Source organism: Vipera ursinii (assembly GCF_947247035.1).
Source record: "Vipera ursinii genome assembly, chromosome: 1".
Classification (NCBI taxonomy): Eukaryota; Metazoa; Chordata; class Lepidosauria; order Squamata; family Viperidae; genus Vipera; species Vipera ursinii.
Genome location: NC_139512.1, coordinates 334,397,635 through 334,422,139, shown reverse-complemented (window position 1 = coordinate 334,422,139; position 24,505 = coordinate 334,397,635). Strand labels below are relative to the sequence as shown.

At 40.7% G+C, this 24,505-nt stretch overlaps 1 protein-coding gene across 2 annotated transcripts; it reads left to right on the top strand.

The window, feature by feature from the left end:
- The first annotated feature begins 255 nt into the window (after positions 1-255).
- Positions 256-23,026, top strand: HADHB (hydroxyacyl-CoA dehydrogenase trifunctional multienzyme complex subunit beta). Of its 2 annotated transcripts, none has more exons than XM_083360726.1 (17): positions 256-337; positions 1,811-1,885; positions 2,250-2,291; positions 2,792-2,888; positions 3,095-3,139; positions 4,954-5,053; positions 8,072-8,159; positions 9,411-9,598; positions 10,799-10,979; positions 13,308-13,429; positions 16,784-16,863; positions 16,985-17,032; positions 18,766-18,853; positions 20,697-20,771; positions 21,187-21,351; positions 22,191-22,428; positions 22,788-23,026. In XM_083360726.1, exons 2-16 carry the CDS (start codon positions 1,819-1,821, stop codon positions 22,221-22,223), a joined length of 1,419 nt encoding a protein of 472 aa, XP_083216852.1. In that variant the 5' UTR covers positions 256-337; positions 1,811-1,818; the 3' UTR covers positions 22,224-22,428; positions 22,788-23,026. The 2 variants fall into 2 exon arrangements, with proteins under 2 accessions (XP_083216852.1, XP_083216853.1); XM_083360727.1 differs by having other exon boundaries at positions 272-300.
- Positions 23,027-24,505: the final 1,479 nt, after the last annotated feature.

Genomic DNA, 24,505 nt, shown 5'->3' with positions numbered 1-24,505 from the left:
AACGAGCTGTCTCCTGATTTGCCTGTTAAAAAAAAACACCACAGCGCGCCTCGTTATGGCTCAGCGGATGCCCCCACGGTTCTTCCGAAGGGAACATGCCTTTCACGTTTTCTGTTTTCTAAGGGGGCTCTCCATCAATATTTGTTATGTGGAAAGAGAAAAGTTGAATCAGGGGTTAGGAGACTTCGGTGATAGGCAGTTAATGTCGGCAAGGGAGGGCCTCCTTCGTAGTGGCGCCCTTGAGTGGGTAAAGGGGCGGGGGTGACTGTTTCCAGCCTGTGGTGGAGGCTGTTGCTGGAGGTGAGCTAATCTGCCTTGTTTTTCGCGCTCCCTCAAGGTGAGCGATTCTAATTCCCAAGCGGGCTGGAGGGAGAGCAAGTGGGGGATTAGGCGGTGGGAGGATTTGCTTTCCTGCGTGGGTTCTCCGTGGAGGGAAGTGACGCTACAGGAACAGTTGGCGGAGACATTAAGGATGACGTATCGTTGTGCCCAATTACCGATCTATCCAGTTTTTCATTTCTTAATATAGTTGTGTTGAATTACAGGTCATATTTTCTTGCATGTAATAAGGGAGGTTAATGAGAAGTGTAGAGAGAGCTTCAACTTGGAGTGGGGTGGTCGGTATAAACAACACGAGCTTATCTCCAGCCCCGAGTACATCCTATGCAAAATTCTATAATGAAGAATCTAAGGAAGAAATACTGTGCAAGCATAACAGCAATATAGAATGCTTAATATGTATTAAGATAACAAAATTGCCCTGTGTTCTTAAGAAACACTGATAGTATCATATTTACACTTTTGTAACGCAGGCGAATTATCATGAAATTTTACCACAAAGAAGGTTTATTCTTTTAAATTTGAAATCTGCACGTATTGTTTAGTGTTTGATATATCAAATATTATATCTTTTTGTTAATTGTGTTCATTTTTACTTTTGGTTATAGTTTTAGTCCTTTTTTGTACTTGGTTTTGTATTTTTGTTTTGTATATTATTAAACATTAAAGATAATTAAAGTACCATATATAATAGGGTATTTTGATTTCCCTATCATAATTGCAGTTCATAGCAGAAAAGAGACAATGGTTGACTTTTGATATATGATTGATCCTGCATATATCCTGCATTCTTCTAGGTACAAAGTATTTGTACACAATAGTGGTTCAAAACTTTTTTCCAGTTTCATTTCATGTGGCAGGTTGAATCAGTCGTTCTTGTATCTCTAAGTGAAAAGCCACTCAGTGAAATTACATAAATAGATAAGTGTGAATTTAACCCTGATTCTTTCCTATCCTAGTTCAGTATCTGAACTGCAACACTGCTAATTCTTCTTTTGGGAGCTCCCCTCCAGAACCATAATATTACAGTAACAATTAATAAAATTATTTAGACTTACATACAAGCTGGAAATGCAAGAGAAGATAGATGATAAGGTGTTACAAAACATTTGAAAGAATATTCTTTTCAAAGTATTTGCATGAGCAAAAACTTGGAAGCATTAAAAGCAAGGGTTGCAGTTTTTTGATCTAATTGTATTGCATTGCTTCATTCTTTCAGCATCATTGCTAAAAATCCCAAAGTTAACCAAGTAATTTCATCTACTTTGTATTATCTGTTATTAATAAAATAAAATTATGATTGCTTCTTATGTTTTGCTGCTTGAAAATGTCCCAGTAGGTTTTGGAAACCAGATGGGGAACCATGAGCTTCGTTACTTTGAATGAACCTTTGAACTGTGGCTGTATGCCCACAATATTTATTGTTAACAAGCTAACTAAGACAAATGACCCCAATCTCTTCTTGTTTCAGGCTTCAAAATGATATCCTTGTTGACTTGTGGTATGAAAATTCTTCCTACTATCATTCCACGGGCAGCCAAATTCTGTAAGTTCTTCTCTTTTAGATAATCAAAATACCCAATGCAAGATTAGTTGCTGGACTTTTATGTTGGCATGTTTGTTATAAAGGTTTATTCATTTATAGTTAAAATAGTTCATTGTCTTTTTCTGAGTTTCTGCTTTGCAGTTTTTCTGATGCAGCAATTATCTTATTAAGGTACCATAATCCTATCATATTATTCATTTTTTGCTTTTGTGTTCAAAATGTCACAGTACATTCTCTCTGATCCTCTTGGCTCATGATTAGTTATAAGCTTATGAGAAATTTGCTTTGTTTTTATGTCTGAATGACATTATTATTATTGTCTGTTTTACCTATATTGTTATATTTTTATTTTCTTACATTTCAGCTTTGAGATCTTTCAGCTGCACATCCCAGTTATTCACAACAGGTACAGAAACAATATGAATAATCTGATTGCATGTCTATTGTAATTGCACTCCTATGCTGTCTTATAAATTAGGATATAAAATACATCTGAGATCACATACATTAAATCTTAAACTTGTTTTGAAAGTACTGTTAAACTAAAGGAAATGTATTCTGCTGGCATGACTATTACAATGTGTGTGTGTGTATTACACAAACATATTTTTAAAAGTGTTGAAGTTCTGCGATTCTAATTTTGATGTTTATTCTTGCTTTATTGAAAACTACAGATGGGAAAAACAAACAGTAGATATCTTAACATTATTAAATAGAAGGAATAGTGAGCTTTGGGTGTTTTTAGATAAACTTCAAAATAAACTCTATTAATCTTATCCTAGTATGAAATTTATTTTAATCTCTTTTCTAAACAATAGCAACAGATGCTTTGGTTTTTTATAATTTTATGATAATTCTTGCTCTAGTTCTACTAGTTTTTCTAATAATAATTTATTATTACTGTAGTTCAGGCCAAAAGTAAGAAAACCCTAGCTAAAAATGGGCTGAAGAATATTGTAGTGGTGGATGGTGTTCGCATTCCATTTTTGCTGTCCGGGACCTCGTGAGTATTAAATGTTCCCTTTGAATAACAATTTGTAAAACCTCTTGGGCACTTTTGGGAAAAGGTATAAATAATGTTAACAGACAAACAGCCAAATTTAAAGTTACTATAATTTCTTTTTCAGCTTACACTGCAGTTAGTAAAACAAAAGTGTATTCTTCAGTAATTAACGAGAAGGGTTTTTTTCTTTGTCTTCTAATCTTCAGATATGCGGATTTAATGCCACATGACTTGGCCAGAGCAGCACTGGTGTAAGTAGTAAATAAATAAAAGTGGAGCAATTTGGTTGTGATTTAGAAGAAGTTGTTTAAGGATGTTATGCTTTGTTTTTTGTGGCTGAAGTGCCTTTTCTTCTTTCATTAAACTATTCATTTGTTGTGATCAGTAGAATGCTGCCATTCTTATTACCAATAAATATAGATGAGAATAATTCACCTTGTCTTTCCAGCGTACTTCAAATTCTTTCATCTTTATTTATGTTCCACCTTTATTATTTTTATAAATAACTCAAGGTATCGGAGTATATCTAATAGTTCCTCTTCCTCTTTTCCTCACAACAACCCTGTGCGGTGGGTTGGGCTGAGGGAGTGTGACTGGTCTAAAGTTATCCAGACACTTTCATGCTTAAGGTGGGACTAGAATTCTCAGTCACCAGGTGAAATGTTACCTTATGTGGAGCTTTTGCTGACAGAAGAAAAAAATAATATGAGTTATGGACTGAGGATTAAAAAAGATTTGGACTAAGTGAGGGGCTAAAGGGATTTGTATGACATCTAAGAGGGAGGGAAGATTATAAGATTGTAATTATCTGTTAAAAATAAGTTCGGAGGTCACTATATTGTATTGCTTTTTTTTTCTTATCTTGCACCTTTTTCTTTTCTATGTCTTTCTTTAGATTTGTCTTTATATAAAAGATTTACATGTGAATTTAAAAAAGATTTGAGATGGAAATGCCCTAAATTTTCTTGTGACCTGTCCTGTAAGTTCTAGGGCTGTGCAATGCTTTTGATTCAAATGAGAAGAAGTACTTTTCCCAAGAGCAGGAATACAGTTTCTCTCTGGACTCATTAAAACTGAATGAACTGAAACAGTCACAAAGTCCTTAGAACAGAGGTAGCTTCTCCAATCAATGGCAGGAATTTACTGTATTCACCTTTTCTTGCATTCTGAACCATTTTTCCCTAATCAGATCCAAAGCATTGCCCTAAAAATCACCTTGTGACTTAGCTTATAGAACGAACAGGACTGTTTTTTCAGTAATTAAATCTAGGATTTACAGTTGCAATGCCATGTAGAATCATATTTTAATTCAAGGACTACATTTACTATTTCTCTTAACTACAAAGCAAAGTGGACTATGGGCTGTGGGAGCAAAACTGCACAGGCTGCAGCAAAGTATGACTGTTTCCAAGATAACTTTTTGGCCCACTCTGGGAAGCATTTATTGAGGGAACAGTATTTTGAAACCTGCCTGATCCTTGATAACTTCCAGAATTAAGAAGTACACAAGATAATTTAATCATTTAAATACAAAATAGCAACAACAAAAATCCTATCAAGTTTTCTGTTGGATAGAACTATCTAGATTCATCAGAGTACCTAGATTGGTATGTAACAAAATTTGGGTCAGGAGTTTAGGAAATGTTTGGATAGTCAGTTTACTATCTGATTCTCAGAGTTTGCCTGGATAAGTCCCTGCAGTTTTCTTGGCAAGGATTTTCAGAATTGGCTTGTCATGGCTGTCCTCCTACGACAGGGAGAGGGAATGACTGGCCCAAGGTCATCCAACTGGCTTCATGTACAGTCTCTTGGTTTCTACTTGCCTTAACCACAAAATTAGAGTGACCCTCGTACTATAGATAGATGTGATTAAAATATTTGCTTACACCTAATGGACAGAATCTTGCCAAACTATAACCTTCTTTTTCTTCAAACTGAATAATCAAGTTCCTTCACTGTCCTCTTAGAACATGTACTCAATCCCCTCTATCATCTCTGTTATCATTCTTTAAAACACTCTTGATTTGACATTGAAGTGCCTTCTTTCTCTTATCTGTTCCCCCAGAGGCTTGCTGAATCGGACTGATGTGCCTAAGGAAGCTGTTGATTACATTATGTGTGGCACTGTTATCCAAGAAGTGAAAACAAGTAATGTTGCTAGAGAAGTATGTTAATCAATAGAAGAATCACAAGACCAGAGATGGGGTGGGGGATATCAGTGGTGATGAGATGAAGGAACTAATTTTGAGTGGAATCTGGCTTTGGTAACTTAAAAATGGAGATGTACCTCTTTCTAAAATCTTGAAATACAATAAAACTTTTATGAATGAAAGGAAATAGACGTGTCTCAGGATAAAGCTGCAGGATCCAATCTGGGACGATCACCAGAACCAGAGACTTGGTCTTCTGAGCTTTCAGACTGGTGCTGGAGCCCAAGAAAGCTTGGAAGACTAAACCTCTGGTCCCAGTGACTGACCCAAAGTGGATCCTGCAAAAAACTTTAATGGTCCCATTTGGGGGAAGGAGTATCTGTTAAATTGCAAAGTTTGTTAAATTAGAAGAAGACATGAGTACATGTTTAAAAGATTGTAAAAATAGATAATACAGATAAATATAAACAGTAAAAGAAGGCTGGATAAAATGTAAAATATATCACAAATATGGTCTAATACCTTATTAAAAACTTGTCAGAACATCTTTGATTAGATATGGTTTTAAGTCTTAAAAAGCCTGCCTGTCATTTTGCAGACTTCATGCACATGAAGGGATGTCTGCTTCTGCATCCTGTTTTTTAAGACCTGCAAGGCTTGATGCTGTGTAAGGGCCAGTTTCTCTTACCACCTGCCCCAGATTAGAGCCTCCTCCACCTTTTGTCACTTCCTGTGCTATACGCCAGGGGTGTCAAACTGCCGGTCCGCAGGCTGGACGCGTCACGAGGAAACCGCGCCCACCCCATTGCCGGCAATGGGGGGAAAGTTCCGATACGTCACGTGGCGTCGTGAGTTTGACATGTCTGCTATAAGCCCAATACATGGTACTTTCTATCTACTGCCACCAATCTTCTTTCTGTCCCACTCATCACGGACCACTTATCACCTTCCCATCTTTGCCATTTTCCTACAGGGCTCCCATCTTATTTTTCCCCAGTGCTTGCCTACTGCTGATTTTCCTAATCACCTAAAAAAGGAGTGACTCCTGTAAGAAATCCACTTATTAAAATTAATATAATTCTTAAAGCAGGCATAACTGTGTTTTTGATATTTAGAAGCATGAAAAATGACATGCTTTAGTCAACACTAATTCGAAGGCACCCCCAACCCACCTAAAGAAAAACTTGCTGAAAGCACATTTGCTTGACTACAGCTCCTATATGCAAAAACCCACTGAGAGCCCAAACAAACTGTCCAAGTTTGAATGACATTAAGAATGTACGGGTTGCTGATTATTAACTTGATATCTGAAAAGGACTAAGTCCAATTCTTTAGCATTAAGTAATTTCTTATGTGTGCACATTCACAGATGACAACCTTTTTCTCCAGTTTGATTTTACCTAGTTTTGATGACATTGACCTTTTTTTGTTTTGAGTGGACTTGCTCTTTAACTTGTTGACAAGCCTATATTTATTATTTGTTCTGCTCATAAACTTTAAGCACGTCAATCATCTCCCATTTCTGACAGAGCATTCATGTTTGCCTTTCAAAACCTAAGCAGGGACCTGTTTTAATACTAAAAGCCCCAAAGTTGCCATTTTTTAGGAGAGCAGTTAGACATCATAGCAACTGGTTACTGCTTGCATTTCCCCTCTGTATTTCTTCACCCGTCACCAGTTTTTGCTTGTCTGTTTCTCCGCCTGAGCAAGTATCGTCATTTGAGCTTTCCTGCTGAACTTTACCCCAGTTGGCCGCGTGTCAGTGAAGCAATGTTGTGGTATTGTGTAACCTTATTTAGGTGTTTTATTGCTGAATCATAGAAACCAACATCTATTATATTGGAGCATTAGTCCTTCTAGCCTACCTCTGAATATTCTTCTATTCCCTGTTTTCAAGTTTTCATACTGACCCTGGCCATTTGGAGTCCTGCCTTCCTAACAGCGTCTTAAGCAGAGGCAGACCTGAGACTAAGCTTTTGCTCCCCTGTCTGAGCTATCCTCCTTTGCTCTACTATGCCATATTTTCCATTCAGTAGCACCTCCCCCTCCCCTTTTAACTGAAAGCAGAGAGGCATTTGTGATACATTCTCTTCATAATTCCCAGCATAGGTAGATTGTCCCTGAGAGAACTTCATTTCATGGGTGGGTTAAATAAGATTCATGTTACATTTGGCATTCTGGTCCACTGTACAATTAGGTAACTGGAGCTGGGGCAGCATATTCTCTGGTGATTATTGAGACAGGAATAACTCAGTAGGAAAATATTCACTGCTTGAAAATCCCAGTGATCTCATTGGAAAGTTGGTTTTCAGTACTTTTCCTGGCAACTCTAGGATTACTCACGTGCTAGTTAAAATGTGCAAAGGGTCTCTTGCATATGGTGCCTCTGCAGGTAGGCCCAAAGCCTCCATAGTAATTTTATGCATATGTTTGTAAGCATGAGGCAGACAGATAGCCAAGAACTTTTGTTTCTGATTTGTGAGATTGACCATTGGGGTTTTGCAAATAAATGAATTTCTTAACCTGTGGTTGCTGTAGTCTGAACTTACGTTTGTTACATTTGGTGATCTGGATTCACATATTTTGTATGCCATTTTTCATTTAACCATGGTTTGAGTAAATTAGCTGGGTTCACCAAACAGCCTAAGCCAAAATCACAAATTATTACTTAGTATGAAGTGTGAACTAGCCATTCTGTTTTCAATAAACAGAAAATTGCAATACAAAGAGTGATTATAATTAACAAGCAGAAGCTCTGGTTATATTCTTTTAAAATGCTCTTTAATATTGATCAAACAAAAATTGTTTATTTAATATTGGTTAAATAGAAAACAACCTTACTGTATTAGTTGTTGACGATAAAAAGTTTGAAGAGCAAAAGGCTTAACACAGTCATGGAATACACTAATCTCTCAACCTGAGTTTCTTTGCAAGATTCTGCTTCGTTGAAAATTGTGGACTGCAATATATCATGAAAACTGTGGAAATTAGATATCTCTCAATATTCTGGTTTGCTTTCTGACTTTTATGTAGGCTGCCTTGGGAGCTGGCTTCTCTGACAAAACTCCTGCTCACACTGTCACCATGGCTTGCATATCTTCCAATCAGGCAATGACAACTGGTACGTTATCCTGCTTGATTAAGTAAGGACCATATATAAATAGGCTGTAAACATGCAGGAAAATTTAACTTTATTTGTCCAATAGAATTTATTATTACTTTTTAATCTTGGACTATTGCAACGTCCTCTACATGGGGCTACCCTTCAGGAGTATCTGGAAATTTCAGCTGGTATAGAATGCAGCTGGTTGGACAGTTCTTGTGGCCCCCTAAGGGCAGCCCATATTACATTGCTGTTCTGTGAGCTGCACGGGTTGCCAGTTTGCTTCCAGGTCCAATTCAAGGTATTGGTTATCACCTAAAAAGTCCTTCATTGCATGGGTCCAGATTATCTGAGGAACCCGCTCATGCTGATGGGATTAGCCTGCCCCATCCATGCCAGCAGAAGAGGCATGGGACCCCGTCAGTCAAGGAATTTCAGCTGGCGGGATCCAGGAGAAGAGTGTTTTTGCCATGGCAACTGCCCTCTGGAACATCCAGGGCCTGCCCCCCCTCCCCCCCAGGTGAGATTTGCACCCATTCTTCTGGCCAATCAGAAAAGCTTGTGAACCAGGCTCTGGCATCTGGCCTGGGACCCCAATGGGAGAGTGGCAACTTGGAGGTGGTTAATGTATTAGTCAGACCCCACCTCCTCCCCATGCATACTTCATTCCTTTCCTTTCCAACTTGGTTAATTGAATTTTATCTGAACAAAGAATAAAGTACGAAGTCTGAAATGTCCTCAGTGGTCTGCCACATGGCAGCTGACAGTCATCTGTTTTATTCAACAGAGGCCATCTCTGGGGGGGGGGAAGGCATAAACATCTATTTCTAGTTTAAAAATGCTAAGAAAGCATTGACATAGAGGTTGGATTTATAAAGTTAAACTTTAAAAGTGACTTTAAAAAATACTTTAGGAAAGAATAGTTATCTGTTGAATCCTTAAGTCTAATAAAGGGGTGTCAAATTGCCGGCCTGTGGGCCGGATGCATCATAGCAAAACCGTGTTCACCCCATTGCCGGCAATGGCAAAAAAGTCACAATATGTTGCAACATGTCAGGTAACGTTTCAAGTTTGACACCCCTGGTCTAATGTGACTCAATTGTCCCTCATCTTCTGCTTGAAAAGTTCCACAATGTGTAAGAAGAACAGGGGTGAGAAATGGCCAGTTCTGAAGAGCATACAAAGTAATTGAAGGGATTCTTTTCAGTCAGGAAACTGATCAGTCTTTAATATGGTAACTGTCATGTATATGCCTTCTGATTTTTATAGCATATAGCCTCATCGCAACTGGCCAGATGGATGTGGTAATTGCTGGTGGTGTTGAATTGATGTCCGATGTTCCTATCAGACATAGTCGGAAGATGAGGAAGATTTTGCTTGGACTTTCAAGAGCAAAAGGATTGGGCCAGAAGTTATCTCTGATCTCCAAAATCCGTCCTGATTACTTTGCACCTGAGGTAAAGCAGGAAATAGTTTTCATTTCACTGCCTGCCTGAGGAACCAATTCAGAAAATGAGCAGGGATAAATGGAATAATCAGCTAGAGACACATTGTGGCCAAAAATGATTGCTGACTGACTGTTCCCTGGGCACCACATCTTCAACGTTCATTAGCTTTGGACTAGAAAGCAAACAATTTATAAAAGAAATAGTCAAGTGTTCAAGTAGTCAATATAATTTGCTTTGTGTCAGCCATTGTGAGAATTCTGAGGAGAGGAGAATAATGCCTGCATACTAGAAAAGATGTATCATATCAAGCCCTTAGCAGTTCTCAAATCTCTCCCATGATTCTTGGTCTTCTTTAACCAGATTTATTGGAAGGGGAAACAGATTCGTTACAAAAAATTAGGGGATTGGATATTTAGCATTTAATTTATTTCTAACTTTATTAATCTTTTGCTGAACATCTGTGTACTGGAGAGTTGGCTACCTGGTAAAGAAAAAATGCGCAGATGTTCTTTTAATTCTTTGCAAGCCATCATTCTCTTTCCCAGCCTTGAGAAACTCATTACATTACATAACAGCAAAATGAGGCTGAGGTTGACATATGGAATTTCTTTGCTGAAAGAAAAAGTAGGCTGAGAGAGGAAAGAGTCATGATCAAGTTTGTAGGTGAAGCAGCTTGGGAGGCAGAGTAGATTAAACAAGAAATGGCAAAAGGTGAGCCACTGCACGGCCGTGTTACAGTACATATTTTACATTGCTAAATCCTGTGGATTTAGCTATCAGATTATGTAAGGGACGTGGTGGCTCAGTGCGTTAGGAAGCTGAGCTTGTCGATCAGAAGGTTGGCAGTTTGGCGGGTCGAATCCCGAGTGCCGCGTAACAGAGTGAGCGCCTGTTACTCATCCCAGCTTCTGCCAACCTAGCAGTTCGAAAGCACGTAAAAATGCAAGTAGAAAAATAGGGACCACTACGGTGGGAAGGTAGCAGCGTTCCTTTGGCATCTAGTCATGCCGGCCACATGACCACGGAGACCTCCTTGGACAAACGCTGGCTCTTCAGCTTTGAAACGGAGATGAGCACTGGCCCCTAGAGTTGGAAACGACTAGCACACATGTGCGGGGGAAGCTTTACCTTTACCTTATCAGATTATGGAGCTGTCTGCATGAATTGAGGGGAACTGATCTTCACACGCAATGTTCTCAATAACTCTAGCTCCCTGCAGTGGCAGAATTTTCTTCCAACGAGACCATGGGTCATTCAGCAGATCGCCTGGCCGCTGCATTTGCTATATCACGTTTGGAGCAAGATGAATATGCTCTCCGTTCACACACTCTGGCCAAGAAAGCACAAGATGAATCGCTTCTCACGGATATAGTAGCATTCAAAGTGCCAGGTAAAATATCTGTTTAGAGAGGAATCTGTGACAATGGCTCCACATTCCAAGGGGGATGGGGAAGGGAGGGAAATGTTTTTCTCTTGGAATAGCTTTTAGTTTAGATAATCTGAATAAAGAAAGAGAGCTCTTAAAGATAAGAGAGAGGAGACAAAACTAGTTTCTCTCCACCACCCCCACCACCCCGCCTTATTTTTCCACTCTTCCTAATTCATAGATTTCTTCAGTGGATGAGTTAAGACTGAAACATATATCTTACCTCTACCTACAATGTTTCCCTGAAAATAAGACCCATTCTTTTTTTTCTTTTTTTTTTGCCTCCAAAAGAGGCACCAGGTCTTATTTTGGGGGGGGGTGTCTTTTCCACTCACTTCACTGGGGCGGCACTGACAGCCCTGCCCAGCCAGCCTACTTCATTCATTCTGCAGCTGAGAATGGCGCTCCAGCCTGCATTTCGCAGTCAGAGGCCTTTCCTGAAGGCATCTGCAGCCGAGAACCGAGCTATGTATTCAATCCATAACTCAGTTGTCAGCTACATAGGCCTTCCAGAAAGGTTTCTCTCTGCAAAATGCAGGTCGAGCTCCATTCCCAGCTGCAGCAAGGCAAGTGTCGATCCATGGGAGGCCTGGCTGCAATGGTAAGCTCCTCCTCCCCCATCCTAGCTTGATTTTTAGGGGTGTGCCTCGCCCCAAAGCTAGGGCTTATTTTGGAGTAGAGCTTATATCAGCCCCATCCCCAAAAAATCAAGCTAGGGCTTATTTTCGGGGTAGGTCTTTTGGGGAAATGCATAATTCCTGAGGCTAAGCTGGTTGAGGATTATGAATGTTGAAATCTAGTATGCGTGAAGAGTACCTAGTTCCTAGAGAGAGGCAAAGTAACAAACAATCTTTGGAAATCTTGAAGGTAAAGAAGATGAAGTAAAGAGTATGAGAAAGAATGGCCCATTGGAAGGAAATGTGTAAGAAACCTACAGTGAGGGGGGGGGAATTATTTAATCTCTTGCTGATTTTGCCCAATGACAAAGAAATGCATTTTTCTGGATTTTTGTTGTTGTTGTTATTCTGTCTCTCACTGTTAAAATAAACCTACCATTAAAATTATAGACTGATCTGGCCCAGTGCTCTTCAACATCTTCATTAACGATTTGGATGAGGGGATAGATGGGGAACTCATCAAATTTGCATACGACACCAAGGTGGCAGGAATAGCCAATACTCCAGAAGATAGGCTTAAAATACAGGAGGATCTGGACAGACTCGAACACTGGGCGCTATCTAACAAAATGAAATTCAGTTGTGAAAAAAGTAAGGTTCTACATTTAGGCAGGAAAAATCAAATGCACAGGTATAGTATAGGTGGTACCTTGCTCAATAGTAGTAACTGTGAGAGGGATCTCAGAGTCCTAGTAGACAATCACTTCAATATGAACCAGCAGTTTGCTGCAGCTGCCAAAAAAGCCAACACAGTGCTAGGCTGCATTAACAGAGGGAAAGAATCAAGATCAAGTGAAGTACTAATACCACTTTACAATGCTTTGGTAAGGCCACACCTGGAATACTGCATCCAGTTTTGGTCACCACGATGTAAAAAAGATGTGGAGACTCTAGAAAGATTACAGAGAAGAGCAACAAAGATGATTGGGAGACTGGAGGCTAAAACATATAGGGAACGGTTGTTGGAATTGGGTGTGTGTAGTTTAACGAAGAGAAGGGTGAGGGGTGACATGATAGCAGTGTTCCAATATCTCAGGGGCTGCCAGAAAGAAGAGGGAGCCAAGCTATTCTCCAAAGCACCTGAAAGCAGGATAAGAAGCAACGGATGGAAACTAGTCAAGGAGAGAAGCAACCTAGAACTAAGGAGAAACTTCCTGACAGTTAGAACAATTAACCAGTGGAACAACCTGCCTCCAGAGGTGGTGAATGCTCCAACACTGGAGGTCTTTAAGAAGAGACTGGACAGCCATTTGCCTGAAATGGTATAGGGTTTCCTGCCTGAGCAGGGGGTTGGACTAGATGACCTCCAAGGTCCCTTCCAACTTTATTATTATTATTATTATTATTATTATTATTATTATTATTATTATTATTATTATTATTATTATTATTATTATTATTATTATTATTTGTTATTATTATTATTATTATCACCATTATTATTGTCATCGGTGGGCAAACATACAAAATCAGCAGGGGATCAAATATTTTTTCCCCTCACTGTATGCGTGTCCAAGAGGCCACAGTCAAGAATTGTAGAAATGAAGAAGGTAGACTTTCAACACGCCAGATGTGTCTTGAGCCTTAGGTCTCTTCCCATATTTGATTCTTGCAGGGAAGGACACTGTAGTGAAGGATAACGGTGTCCGGCCATCTTCATTGGAGCAGATGGGTCGACTGAAAGCTGCTTTTGTCAAACCATATGGGACTGTAACAGCTGCCAACTCCTCTTACCTGGTAACACCCTTCCTTTGAAAAATATATTCTGAAGCATCTTCATTGCAAAACAAAATCACATTTGCTGGAACTGTAGATTGGCATTTGCTTTTAATCAGAATAGATTACAAAATTGATTCAAGTATAACACCAAGTCACATGAAGGACCCTCGGCTGTTCATTTAGAGTTTTTGGTTGCTTCTAAACCTTGCACATGAGTATTTGTTATCCAGGGTTTGATAGTGATTTATCTTCCTAGCAATGCAGTAACAGGAGGAATAACGTTGTTTTCCTAAAGTCCAAAATAGGGTGACATGGCTCATGTTCCAAACCAGTGTGGTATTGAACATATCCCTGCTCAGCCACTAACGTTTGCCTCCTCATGTATAAGCTAGGAATGGCGGCAGCAGATGTGAAGAAAAGAAATGAAAAAGGAAGTGATTTTTCTCTTTCCTGCAACAATAACGGTACATTAGGACAATAGGCCTTGGTAGAAAAACACAGCCTCTGGAGAGAGAGACTACAGTTCCCAAGGGCCACTGTGCTAGCTGGAAATGCAGTGGAAGAGATAGATTTCTTTGCATTTTTCTCTTGTGTCTAGACCAGGGGTCGGCAACCTCGGCTCTTTTATGACTCGTGGACTTCAACTCCCAGAATTCCTGAGCCAGCATAGCTGGCTCAGGAATTCTGGGAGTTGAAGTCCACGAGTCATAAAAGAGCCGAGGTTGCCGACCCCTGGTCTAGACTGCCAGGGTGGTCTCTTGGTCCCCAGAAATATCTAAAAGAGATTCAGTGATTGGGGAATGTGAAGGAAAGAGGGAGGGGGGCTGAGCTTATCATAATCATGTCTTTTTTCTGCTTGCATTGCAAGCCTCTGAAATGCAGAGTCCTCGACTTGCAACAATTCATTTAGTGACTGTTCGAAATTACAATGGGATTGAAAAAAGCGACTTATGACTGTTTTTCACACTTATGACCGTTGTAGCATCCCCATGGTCACATGATAAAGATTCAGGTGCTTGGGAACTGATTCATATTTATGACGGTTGCAGTGTTCTGGGGTCACGTGATCACCTGTGGTCTTCTGACAAGCAAAATCAATGGGGAAGCCAAATTCACTTAACACCCGTGTTATAACTTAACACTTAAGAACTGTGGCAAAAAAAAGTCATAAAATGGGGCAAAACTCACTTAACAACAGAAATGTTGGCTCAATTGTGGTCGTAAGTGGGGGACTACCTGTACTCTCGAAAGCTAAGATTCAGATAGCATGTTTTTAATTAAGTACGATATTTTGTTTCCAGGTGTTGTTAAATAGCAGCGAACTTTGACAGTTTTCCTGTCCTTTGTCCCCTGCATGACAGTCAAACACTTTCACTCCCCGTTTTGTTGTTTCAGTGATTCTCCAGTTTTAGGCAGTTGTGCATCTTTTCCCAGGCTTTGACAATGTTGTTTTTCGTTGTTGGCATGATGCGTGTCAGGGGGATAACATTGTTCCTCTACAGTCTGTTCTGAAAAGTTAAAAAAGCACAGCTGAAGCCCATAGTATGTGTTAACGGGGTTATCGGGGCCGGCAAGTGTCACTAAGCAACTCCATCATAAAGCCTATTGTCATGTGACAGCACCAAGTTAACGACCACAGTTGCCCCACTCCCGGTTCAAGTGAATCCTGCACGTGCATTGGGTGCGACATCACCTGGATAGCTGCGCAAACTCCTGCGGGTTTCTCCATTGACTTTGCTTGTGGGAAGCTGGCAGTGAGGGTAGCAAGTGGCAGTCACATGACTGGGGGATGCTGCAAAGTAATTGTGAGATGTAGGTGGCAAGCACCCGAATCGGGATCATGTGATCTTGGGGACACTGAAACAGCCAGAACTACAAGGAGCAATCATAAGACTTCTCGTTTAGCACTATCATAACTGTGAATGGTAACTGAATGGATTCAGCAAGAACTACCTGCAGTTGGTCATTTCTTTCTCCCCCCCCCCTCCGTCACAGCTGTTATACAATAGAAGTGAATATGTAGCTCACAGTTGAAATGTAGAGTCCTTGGTGGTCTCCGATCTTGGTTGTTTGCAGGCATTTCACTACTCGACTTGATCGAGGACTCCACAGTTGTTACACAGTCATATATGGGATGTTCAAGACCTTTCAAATTACTTGGGTCATAAAATTTTGTGCCCCCAAACTCTTCCACCAAGCATTGTCTGGCTTTCCTGCTTCTTTTGCCTTCTTCCATGTTACCCATTGTTTACGCTTCCCTTCCCTTCCTTCCTTCCTTCCTTCCTTCCTTCCTTCCTTCCTTCCTTCCTTCCCTCACCCACCCTCCTTACCTTACCTTACCTTACCTTACCTTACCTTAAATATATCACTTAAATATGAGCCAGCAGTGTGCTGCAGCTGCCAAAAAAGCCAACACAGTGCTAGGCTGCTTTAACAGGGATAGAATCAAGATCACGTGAAGTACTAATACCACTTTACAATGCCTTGGGAAGGCCACACCTGGAATACTGCATCCAGTTTTGGTCACCACGATGTAAAAAAGATGTCGAGACTCTAAAAAGGGTACAGAGAAGAGCAACAAAGATGATTGGGGGACTGGAGGCTAAAACATATAGGGAATGGTTGCTGGAATTGGGTATGTGTAGTTTAACGAAGAGAAGGGTGAGGGGTGACATGATAGCAGTGTTCCAGTATCTCAGGGGTTGCCATAAAGAAGAGGGGGTCAAGCTATTCTCCAAAGCGCCTGAAGGCAGGACAAGAAGCAACGGATGGAAACTAGTCAAGGAGAGAAGCAACCTAGAACTAAGGAGAAACTTCCTGACAGTTAGAACAATTAACCAGTGGAACAACCTGCCTCCAGAAGTGGTGAATGCTCCAACATTGGAAGTTTTTAAGAAGAGGGTTTCCTGCCTGAGCAGGGGGTTGGACTAGATGACCTCCAAGGTCCCTTCCAACTTCTTCTTCTTCTTCTTCTTCTTCTTCTTCTTCTTCTTCTTCTTCTTCTTCTTATTCTTCTTCTTCTTCTTCTTATTATTATTATTATTATTATTATTATTATTATTATTATCATCATCATCATCATCTTACCATTATTCTTTTCTTCTCACTCTTTACTTGGGCCCAACTGATTCTTTTCCTTTTGGTGATCTCAGTTCCAGACTTCTTCCTGACTACCAGTTTTAAAATTCAGGGTTGTTTTTTTTTTTATACAACAGCACTTAACCTTTGCATTTATACTCAGTTTTGAGTTGTTGTTTTTTAAAAAAATAACCCTCCCAACTGAAGTAACGTGCAAACTGAATTAAGAGACAGAGTGGGGTGGAACTTAATTCTTCTTTCGGACCTGATGTCATTTTTATATTGTCTCTACAGACTGATGGAGCATCAGCAGTACTCTTGATGTCTGAAGAAAAGGCTTTGGCAATGGGTTACAAACCAAAGGCCTACATCAGGTGAACAGAAGCTCTCCCCTCCCTTCTCTCATCATCTGTCATAAAACCATAAAACCATTTTCTCATCTGTATAACCACGTAATCAATATCTCCTCTTTTTTTAAAAAAAAATACAATTCAGGGATTTTGTATTCGTATCCCAAGACCCAAAAGATCAGCTTCTGCTTGGGTAAGTTGCAAATTTGGAATCCTTTACCCTGAAAATGGAAGTCTGTCCTTTTTCCAAACCATTTTATTTGTAGACACCTTATTCCCTCTTAGTCCTAGGCAACTTCCCAGCTGCTGCAGGGAGGTGCAACATTTTTCAGACGGAGGCTCACATTTGATCCTTAAGGGAGCATGTTAAGCATCACATTCCAAAAAATGGGTAGAGCTGAAACTGACTGAAAATGTGAATTATTTTACTATTAAAAAATAGGGCATGATGGCTCAGCGATTAAGATGTTAGGCTTGTTGGAAGTGGGCTAGTTGGACAACTCTGGCTTCCTTGTCTAGGAAACGGAGATGACACCACGACTGGACAGGGGAAAGTTTTACCTTTACCTTTGCTACTAAAATGTACATGACCCCCGACTCCCAACTAATTACATAACTATGATTATTCTCTTTGAATATATGTATTTCCCTGTTTTTGTCACATAAACTTTACTGGCAGCTTTTGTTGGCAGGACTGGCAACAACATTAATATTTCATGGGGGCGGTGGGGATTGCCGCCTCTTCCACAATGTATCTACCACTTGACTTTTGACAGTTGTAGCAGCATATTTCTGTCATCAGTTCCATTCAGCTAAGATTCTCTAGGACGGGGGTCTCCAAACTGTGGGCCACGGCCCAGTTCCCCCCCCCCCACTCACACTAACGCCACCGTGAGTGCTAGTGGCTCCGTTTGCACATGTGTGCAGAGGCTAGCGCCGCCACAAGCATCGCAGAGGCACTAGCAGTGCTGTTTGTGTATGCATGCGGGTGCTAGCTCCACTGTCAGCATTGCTTGGGTCTGTTTGCACATGTGCACATGGCCTGTTCGTGTATACGCGTGTGCAAATTTTCCTGCTTCTCTCTTTCTCTCCGGGATGCCAACCCGGAAATGTTGGGGAACCTTTGCTCTAGGACAGGGGTCTTCAAACTTGGCCCTTTTATGACTTGTGGACTTCAACTCCCAGAATTCCTCAGCCAGGCACACTGGTTAAGGAATTCTGGGAGTTGAAGTCCACAAGTCATAAAAGGGCCAAGTTTGAAGACCCCTGCTCTAGGACATGTGAACTCAATCCTCCCCTACCTTCTCTCACACATTCTTCCCTACCCTTGGTGTAGGGCAGTGTTGCCATCAGCCCCATCTGAAAATGATTCAAAAGAGTTGACTGTCCTGGGAGTAGACAAATACTGAGCTGCCGACTAATGGCCAGACATACCAATACCCACGCTCGGTTTGGATTCTTACATTTTGCAACTGGTACTTGAAGAAAGAATGGCTGAGTCATAAAGGGGAAGTCTCCACAGCTTGTAAGGAATAGTATAAAACCTTCCTGGATTCTGAAATTGTTTTGTTTATGTAGTTTCTTATTCTCCTCGCTCATCTCTTTAGCGTATCTAATTTGCAGCAAACATTCTGTTTCCAGCTTCTTATATCACCAGCAAGAGAGGAAACGTTAGTTACTGTAGAGAAGCATTGTTTTCTCTACTTGGAGCTTTTAGATTAGAGATGGGGAGGATGTGAATTCTTCAAGCTACTTGGAAGAGAGAGCTATTTTGTTTATTTCTGCCAAATAAAAAGAAAGGGTACCTTTTTATAATAGTGATACAGGCAGGTTCATTCTTCTGGGCAGCTGCAGCCTTTCTCAGCCAGTAGGTTTTCCCCTGTCCAGAAGGACCCGAATGCAACTCTTGGCTTCTTTTTCTCTTAGGCCAACATACGCTACTCCCAAAGTTTTGGAAAAAGCTGGCCTAACAGTGGCAGATATTGATGTGTTTGAATTTCATGAAGCGTTTGCAGTAAGTATTCCTAAAGTCATGCGCAACACAGATAGCTTTGTTCAAAAAATTTCATTATATATATATTTTTTACTTCACCCAGTAATTGTACTTTTCAATCTGGGGTTTATTCGTTATCACACAGGGAACTGAAATACTCCCTTTCTGTAATTAAGGTGGCATTCAACAAGTTAAGTAAATAGTTTTTTTTTAAAATGTCACTTCAAATGCATAATACACTACTCCAAACAGCTAAAAAGACTGAATTAAAGCAGATACCTTTCCAGCTTTTTAAAAAGTTATAAGAGTGGGATCTGATCTTATGGGAGACTGTCCCACAACATAGAAGAAAGCCCTCTTTATCTAACATACCAAGTTTTGTGAATGGAAGCATCCTCTTTCTCCTATAAGTGTTAGCAACAAGACAGATGGTTATTCAGGCCTAATCCATCTTGAATATATAACGGAAGCTTGAGAGTTCATAAGGTTAATGCTGTATGGAATGAAACTATGGCTGAATCTGGATGTTCTGCTACGGATGAATATAATGGCATGAATATAATGAACGCATGAGAGGCAACCAGGCTGCCTTTTGCTGCTCGCCCCCTAGCTGTCACTCCCTGCCCTGCAGAATGGAATATGTTTCATCAGTTCAGACGTCACAAGATAGTGACCCATCTATGTTAGGGACATCACTGAGATCTTCATACAGGGACCGCTCTCCTCCACAATGAAAGCCAGATTGTATGACTTGCCTCATGTTTAGATTTTGAAAAAATCTAGAAAGCATATACAGGCCATGAAATTCTGAACCATGCCTGTTAAAGCAATGCATACACTAACATTAAATATCCTCTCCCTTCCCCCCCCCCCATTCCCCACACCTTGGATTTTTCAGCAACACTTTGCCAGACGGGATTGTTATAATATGAACAGAATATTTGCTTTCACTTGACCGTTCAGAATGAAGTACAAAATGAAGATTTTAGGTTTTAGATTTTATTAGATTTATATACCGCCCTTTCCCGAAGGACTCAGGGCGGTTTACAGGGCATTTTAAAATCACATCAATATAAAATACAAAGTTAAAAGAGAATTAAAAGATTAAATTATCCCTGAAAATAAAACCCCAGTTAAAATTCTCAGCCTGGGTCAGAGAGCTCAAAGAGCCAAGTCTTCAGGTCCCGGCGGAATGAGCGTAGGACAGGGGCAGTCCTGAGCTCCACGGGCAGCTGGTTCCAGAGGGTAGGCGCACCCACAGAAAAGGCCCTCTCCCTGGGTGTTATCCGCCGGCAATCTTTTACCGGCGGCACCCTGAGAAGACCCTCCCTCTGCGAGCGCACTGGACAAAGGGAACTTGATGCTGGCAGCAGGTGTTCCTAAAATATAATGTGAACATATAAACCAAAGTTGAATGAAAGAACAATAGAGTAAAAGAAGCAAATGAGGATGCTGTAGGACTGTGTTCTTAGTTCTAGTAATCAAGAAACAACATTATGTACAGAAGCCCAGTTCTTATGCATGTTAATTGCATCAAGTCTGTCTTGAATCCTGTAATTCTTTGTCTATTTTTTTTTTAAAAAAAATTGAGGCAAGGTCTCACACTGATATTTACACACAGACCAGGCAAGGCAAGGCAAGGCAAGGCAAATTATATTATACTGTAGTCCAATTATTTTAGATAGTTGTAACAACAATGTTTCACTTAGTGATTTGGAAATGTGTAAAATCTCAAGTACCTTATCAGCTAGTTGTGTTAATTCTTATGGAGCTACAATATATGTTTCTATTGTACAGACTGCATATATGTTAACTATATTATTGCTGCAATGGAATCTTCCTTTTCCCTTCCTTTCCACTATAGGGACAAATTTTAGCAAATCTCAAAGCCATGGATTCAGATTGGTTTGCCCAGAACTATATGGGCAGAAAGACAAAGGTAAGGTTATGGTTATTATGAATTTGTATATCCATTATGTTTTCTGTATTTTGTCCTTCCTGTTCGCTGTTGTCCATGCAGCTTACCTTATTTTCCTTGCTAACCTAGTCCAGAAACTTCATAGAGGGCATGGTGTCAGTAGAGACATCATGTTTATAGTTGTCTGAGGTCCAGTGAGAAGACATACTCCTCCTCCATTAATGTGGAGAAGACTACTGCGAAGACTTATTCCTTCTCTAGTGATACTTCAGTGGCTGAAATAGTCATCTGGCAAACATCAGCTGAGTTGATATGTTCCCTACTCTGATTGTCTTTCAAGCTTACGTTTTGTAACTTACTTTCTTTCATAGGTGAAATTGGAAAATTTATTTTGGAGCCTACTATTAAGTCTCATTTACTGTTTTCCTACTTATAGGTTGGAGCTCCTTCTCTGGACAAATTTAATAACTGGGGTGGATCCCTGTCATTAGGACATCCTTTTGGTGCTACTGGTTGCCGCTTAGTAATCACAGCTGCCCACAGGTTGAAGAAGGAAGGGGGACGATATGGCTTAGTGGCGGCATGTGCTGCTGGAGGACAGGTAAGAAGCCTACAATGAGCAATTTATATTTGTTTCTTTATATATTAGTTTCTTTATTTATATTTTTACTTATTTATTTATATCTCACCTTTACTGTTTTCATAAAAAACTCAAGGCGGCAAATATACCTAATAACAGGTAGTCCTTGACTTACAATCACAACTGAGCCCAAAATTTCTGTTGCTAAGCAAGGCAATTGTTGTGTGAGTTTTGCTCCATTTTTTTACAACCTTTTTGCCAGTTGTTAAGCGAATGACTGGAGTTGTTAAGTGAATCATGTAGTCATTAGACAAATCTGGCTTCCCCCATTGACTTTGCTTGTCGGAAGCCAATTGGGAAGGTTACAAATGGTGATCATATGACCCTGGAACAAGGCATCTGTAATTATGTACATGCCAGTTGCCAAATGTTTGAATTTTGATCACATGACCATGGGAATGCTGCAACAGTCATAAGTGTGAAAACTGCTCATAAGTCACTTTTTTCAGTGCTGAATGGTCACCAAATGAATGATTATTAGCTGGGGACTGCCTGTACTCCTTTCTCCTTCTATTTTACCCCCAACAATAGCTCTGTGGATTGGGCTGAGACAGAGTCACCCAGCTGAGTTTTTTATGCCTAATGCAAGACTAGAACTCACAGTCTCCTGTTTCTAACCTGGTGCCTTAACCACCAGTCCAAATTGGTTCTAGATTCAATGTAGCATGACCATAGCTGTCTCGTGCTTGGCAAGGCTGACTTTTGTAATCCCATTTTCCCATTCTTTTTCTTTCTTCTTTCTTGAGATGGGAATCTTGTTTCTCTCTTGTTGAGTAATTTCAGCTCTTCTCTTGTTGCAGGGCCATGCAATGATTGTTGAGAATTATCCGTAAGGAGGTGAAAATCGGCATGAGGGGATTTGCCTGTTATCTGCAAGACAACAAATGTAGTAATAATGCTCCACAATATATCTCTGGACTTTCCTACAAAGGACTCGCAGTGACTTTTGTTAATATTTTCTAGTGCCTTCAAAAAATGGTTTCACAGTAAATGGAGAAAGCCACACATATTTTATCTGGATATTTTATGTTAATATAGGTCAGGGGTGTCAAACTCAATTTCATTGAGGGCCGCATCAAAATTGCGGTTGCCCTCAGGGGGCCGGGTGGGGGTGGCCAGGGCGGGCGTGGCCTACTGGATGGGCGTGGCTAGAGTGCATATGGCCTACTGGGTGGGCGTGGCCAGCTCTACATCGTTGGCATCAAGGGTGCCTATGGGGGCCTGGGCAGGAGTGGGATAGATCTGGGGGTCTCTGGCAGAAGGAGGGTCTCTGTGCCAGGGCCAAGGCAGCGGGGGACGTCCCCTCACTGTTTCCAGGATGGCTTCATGGGCCGCATGAAATCACTTCGCGGGCCGCATCTGGCCCCCGGGCCTTGTGTTTGACATGTCTGATATAGGTTTTCTGCCACTAAACAATATGTAACTATTTTTTTCCACCATGAGAATATTACAAGTTGGCATAGCGATTAAGCAAAATTTGCTACGCAAAGAGAATTGTTCTTCACAGTTTTCAAGTGAACAACATGGCTTTGAGGTTTTCTTTAAAAGGAAAAACTCTGCTGAGAGAAAATAATGTAAATGTTCGATACAGTATTTATCTGACATCAGCCTTAATAAATGAAAAAGAAGACTGGAACCCATGTGTCACTGTTTTTTATCAGAATGTCCCAGGTTTAAGATGCAGAAGACTGGAGGACCTTCTCAGTTTTCTGCTTTCTGAGATTTTTTCCTCCTGTTGCTTTAATGCAGACATGTCAAACTCGTGACGTCACGCAATGTCGCGCGACATATCAGAACTTTTTCCCATTGCCGGCAATGGGATGGGTGCGGTTTCTCCATGATGCTCCGGCCTGGAGGCCGGCAGTTTGACACCCCTGCTTTAATGGATGGGCTCAAGCTTGCTTAACCATCTTGTTCAACTCAAATGTGTGAAGAGGTTTAGTTTTAATATTGTGTTCTGTACCAGCCTGCTACCGGCCCTGCCGAAAAGGCAGGGACAACCCCTTTACAAACGGCAAGAGGCTGGAATTAAGCCTGCCAAATTTATTAACATAAAACAGCAAAAGAAGACCATGAAACAGGAGCTATGAAACAGGAACTAATCAAGCGGTTGCCTTCAGCAAACCAGCCCTCCCACGCATTCCCCTTTTATACAGTTCAGGGCGTGGCTTCTCTCTGCCTCCTTCCGAGGTGCCCCATTGCTTTCCTCTGTTTACTCCTGATTGACTGCCTCCTGCGTCGGGCGTCCTTGAACAGGGCCAGCTGTGGGTCATCTTCATCCACGCTGTCAGGCTCACACAGCTGGGTCTCCGTTGTGACCAGGTGGCCTGGCTGAGGGCTCTCATCAGCAAGATCTTCAACCCCCTCAGCAAGCTCTTCAACACCCCCCTCCTCCTCTGAGTCGTCCGACCCAACTGCCGAACCCACAGGCTGACCCTGAATCACAACATATTGATTCTTTCCACCCAGCCCCCCCCCCCTCACTCCCAATTTCAAAAGCTGTTAAGAGTTCATTCAGGGAAGAATGTGTGTGTGTGTGTGTGTGTGTGTGTGTGTGTGTGTGTATGGAAAATATTAGTAGCTGGTGAGCCATTACCACACTTACAGAACTGTTCTCCCCAGAAGAAAACTGGTGCTGGAAAATAAAACTGACCTGGATTTCATCATATACAGTATGTAACCTGTATACAGTAGTGTGGTCAGCTTTCAGCCCAGTATCCAGAGCTAAGTATTAGATGGAATTACATCATGCTGGATGAAAATCAAGTCATGGCTTAGCATGATGTATGAAACTACTATTGCTTGTCAAAATGTATGGATTAAACAGTGTTACACAGATTTAGGAAGAATTAAATATTTCCTTCCATACACATACGCATCCCATCCCCAATCCAATAGTCCTAAAAATGAAGAAATTATTAAGTTTGTGAATACCAATATTTGTTTAACTTACTATAATGTTTATTAAAATAACATGAATTCAGATTTAATTTAAAGTTTATTCTTTGGAGTGTGATAGTGTGTGTGTGTGAGATAGTGTGTGTGTGTGTGGTATTCCACAAAGATTAAATGCACGTTTCAGCTCCCACAGAATTATATATTCCTGATATTGAAA

What these genes read in the sequence shown, in the direction of transcription:
- HADHB (XM_083360726.1), top strand. Translation starts at nt 1,819, where the DNA reads ATGATATCCTTGTTGACTTGTGGTATGAAAATTCTTCCTACTATCATT. An exon ending in TTGGCCAGAGCAGCACTGGT is followed by an intron (nt 3,140 to 4,953) that starts GTAAGTAGTAAA and finishes CTGTTCCCCCAG; the next exon opens with AGGCTTGCTGAATCGGACTG. An exon ending in CATGTGCTGCTGGAGGACAG is followed by an intron (nt 21,352 to 22,190) that starts GTAAGAAGCCTA and finishes CTCTTGTTGCAG; the next exon opens with GGCCATGCAATGATTGTTGA.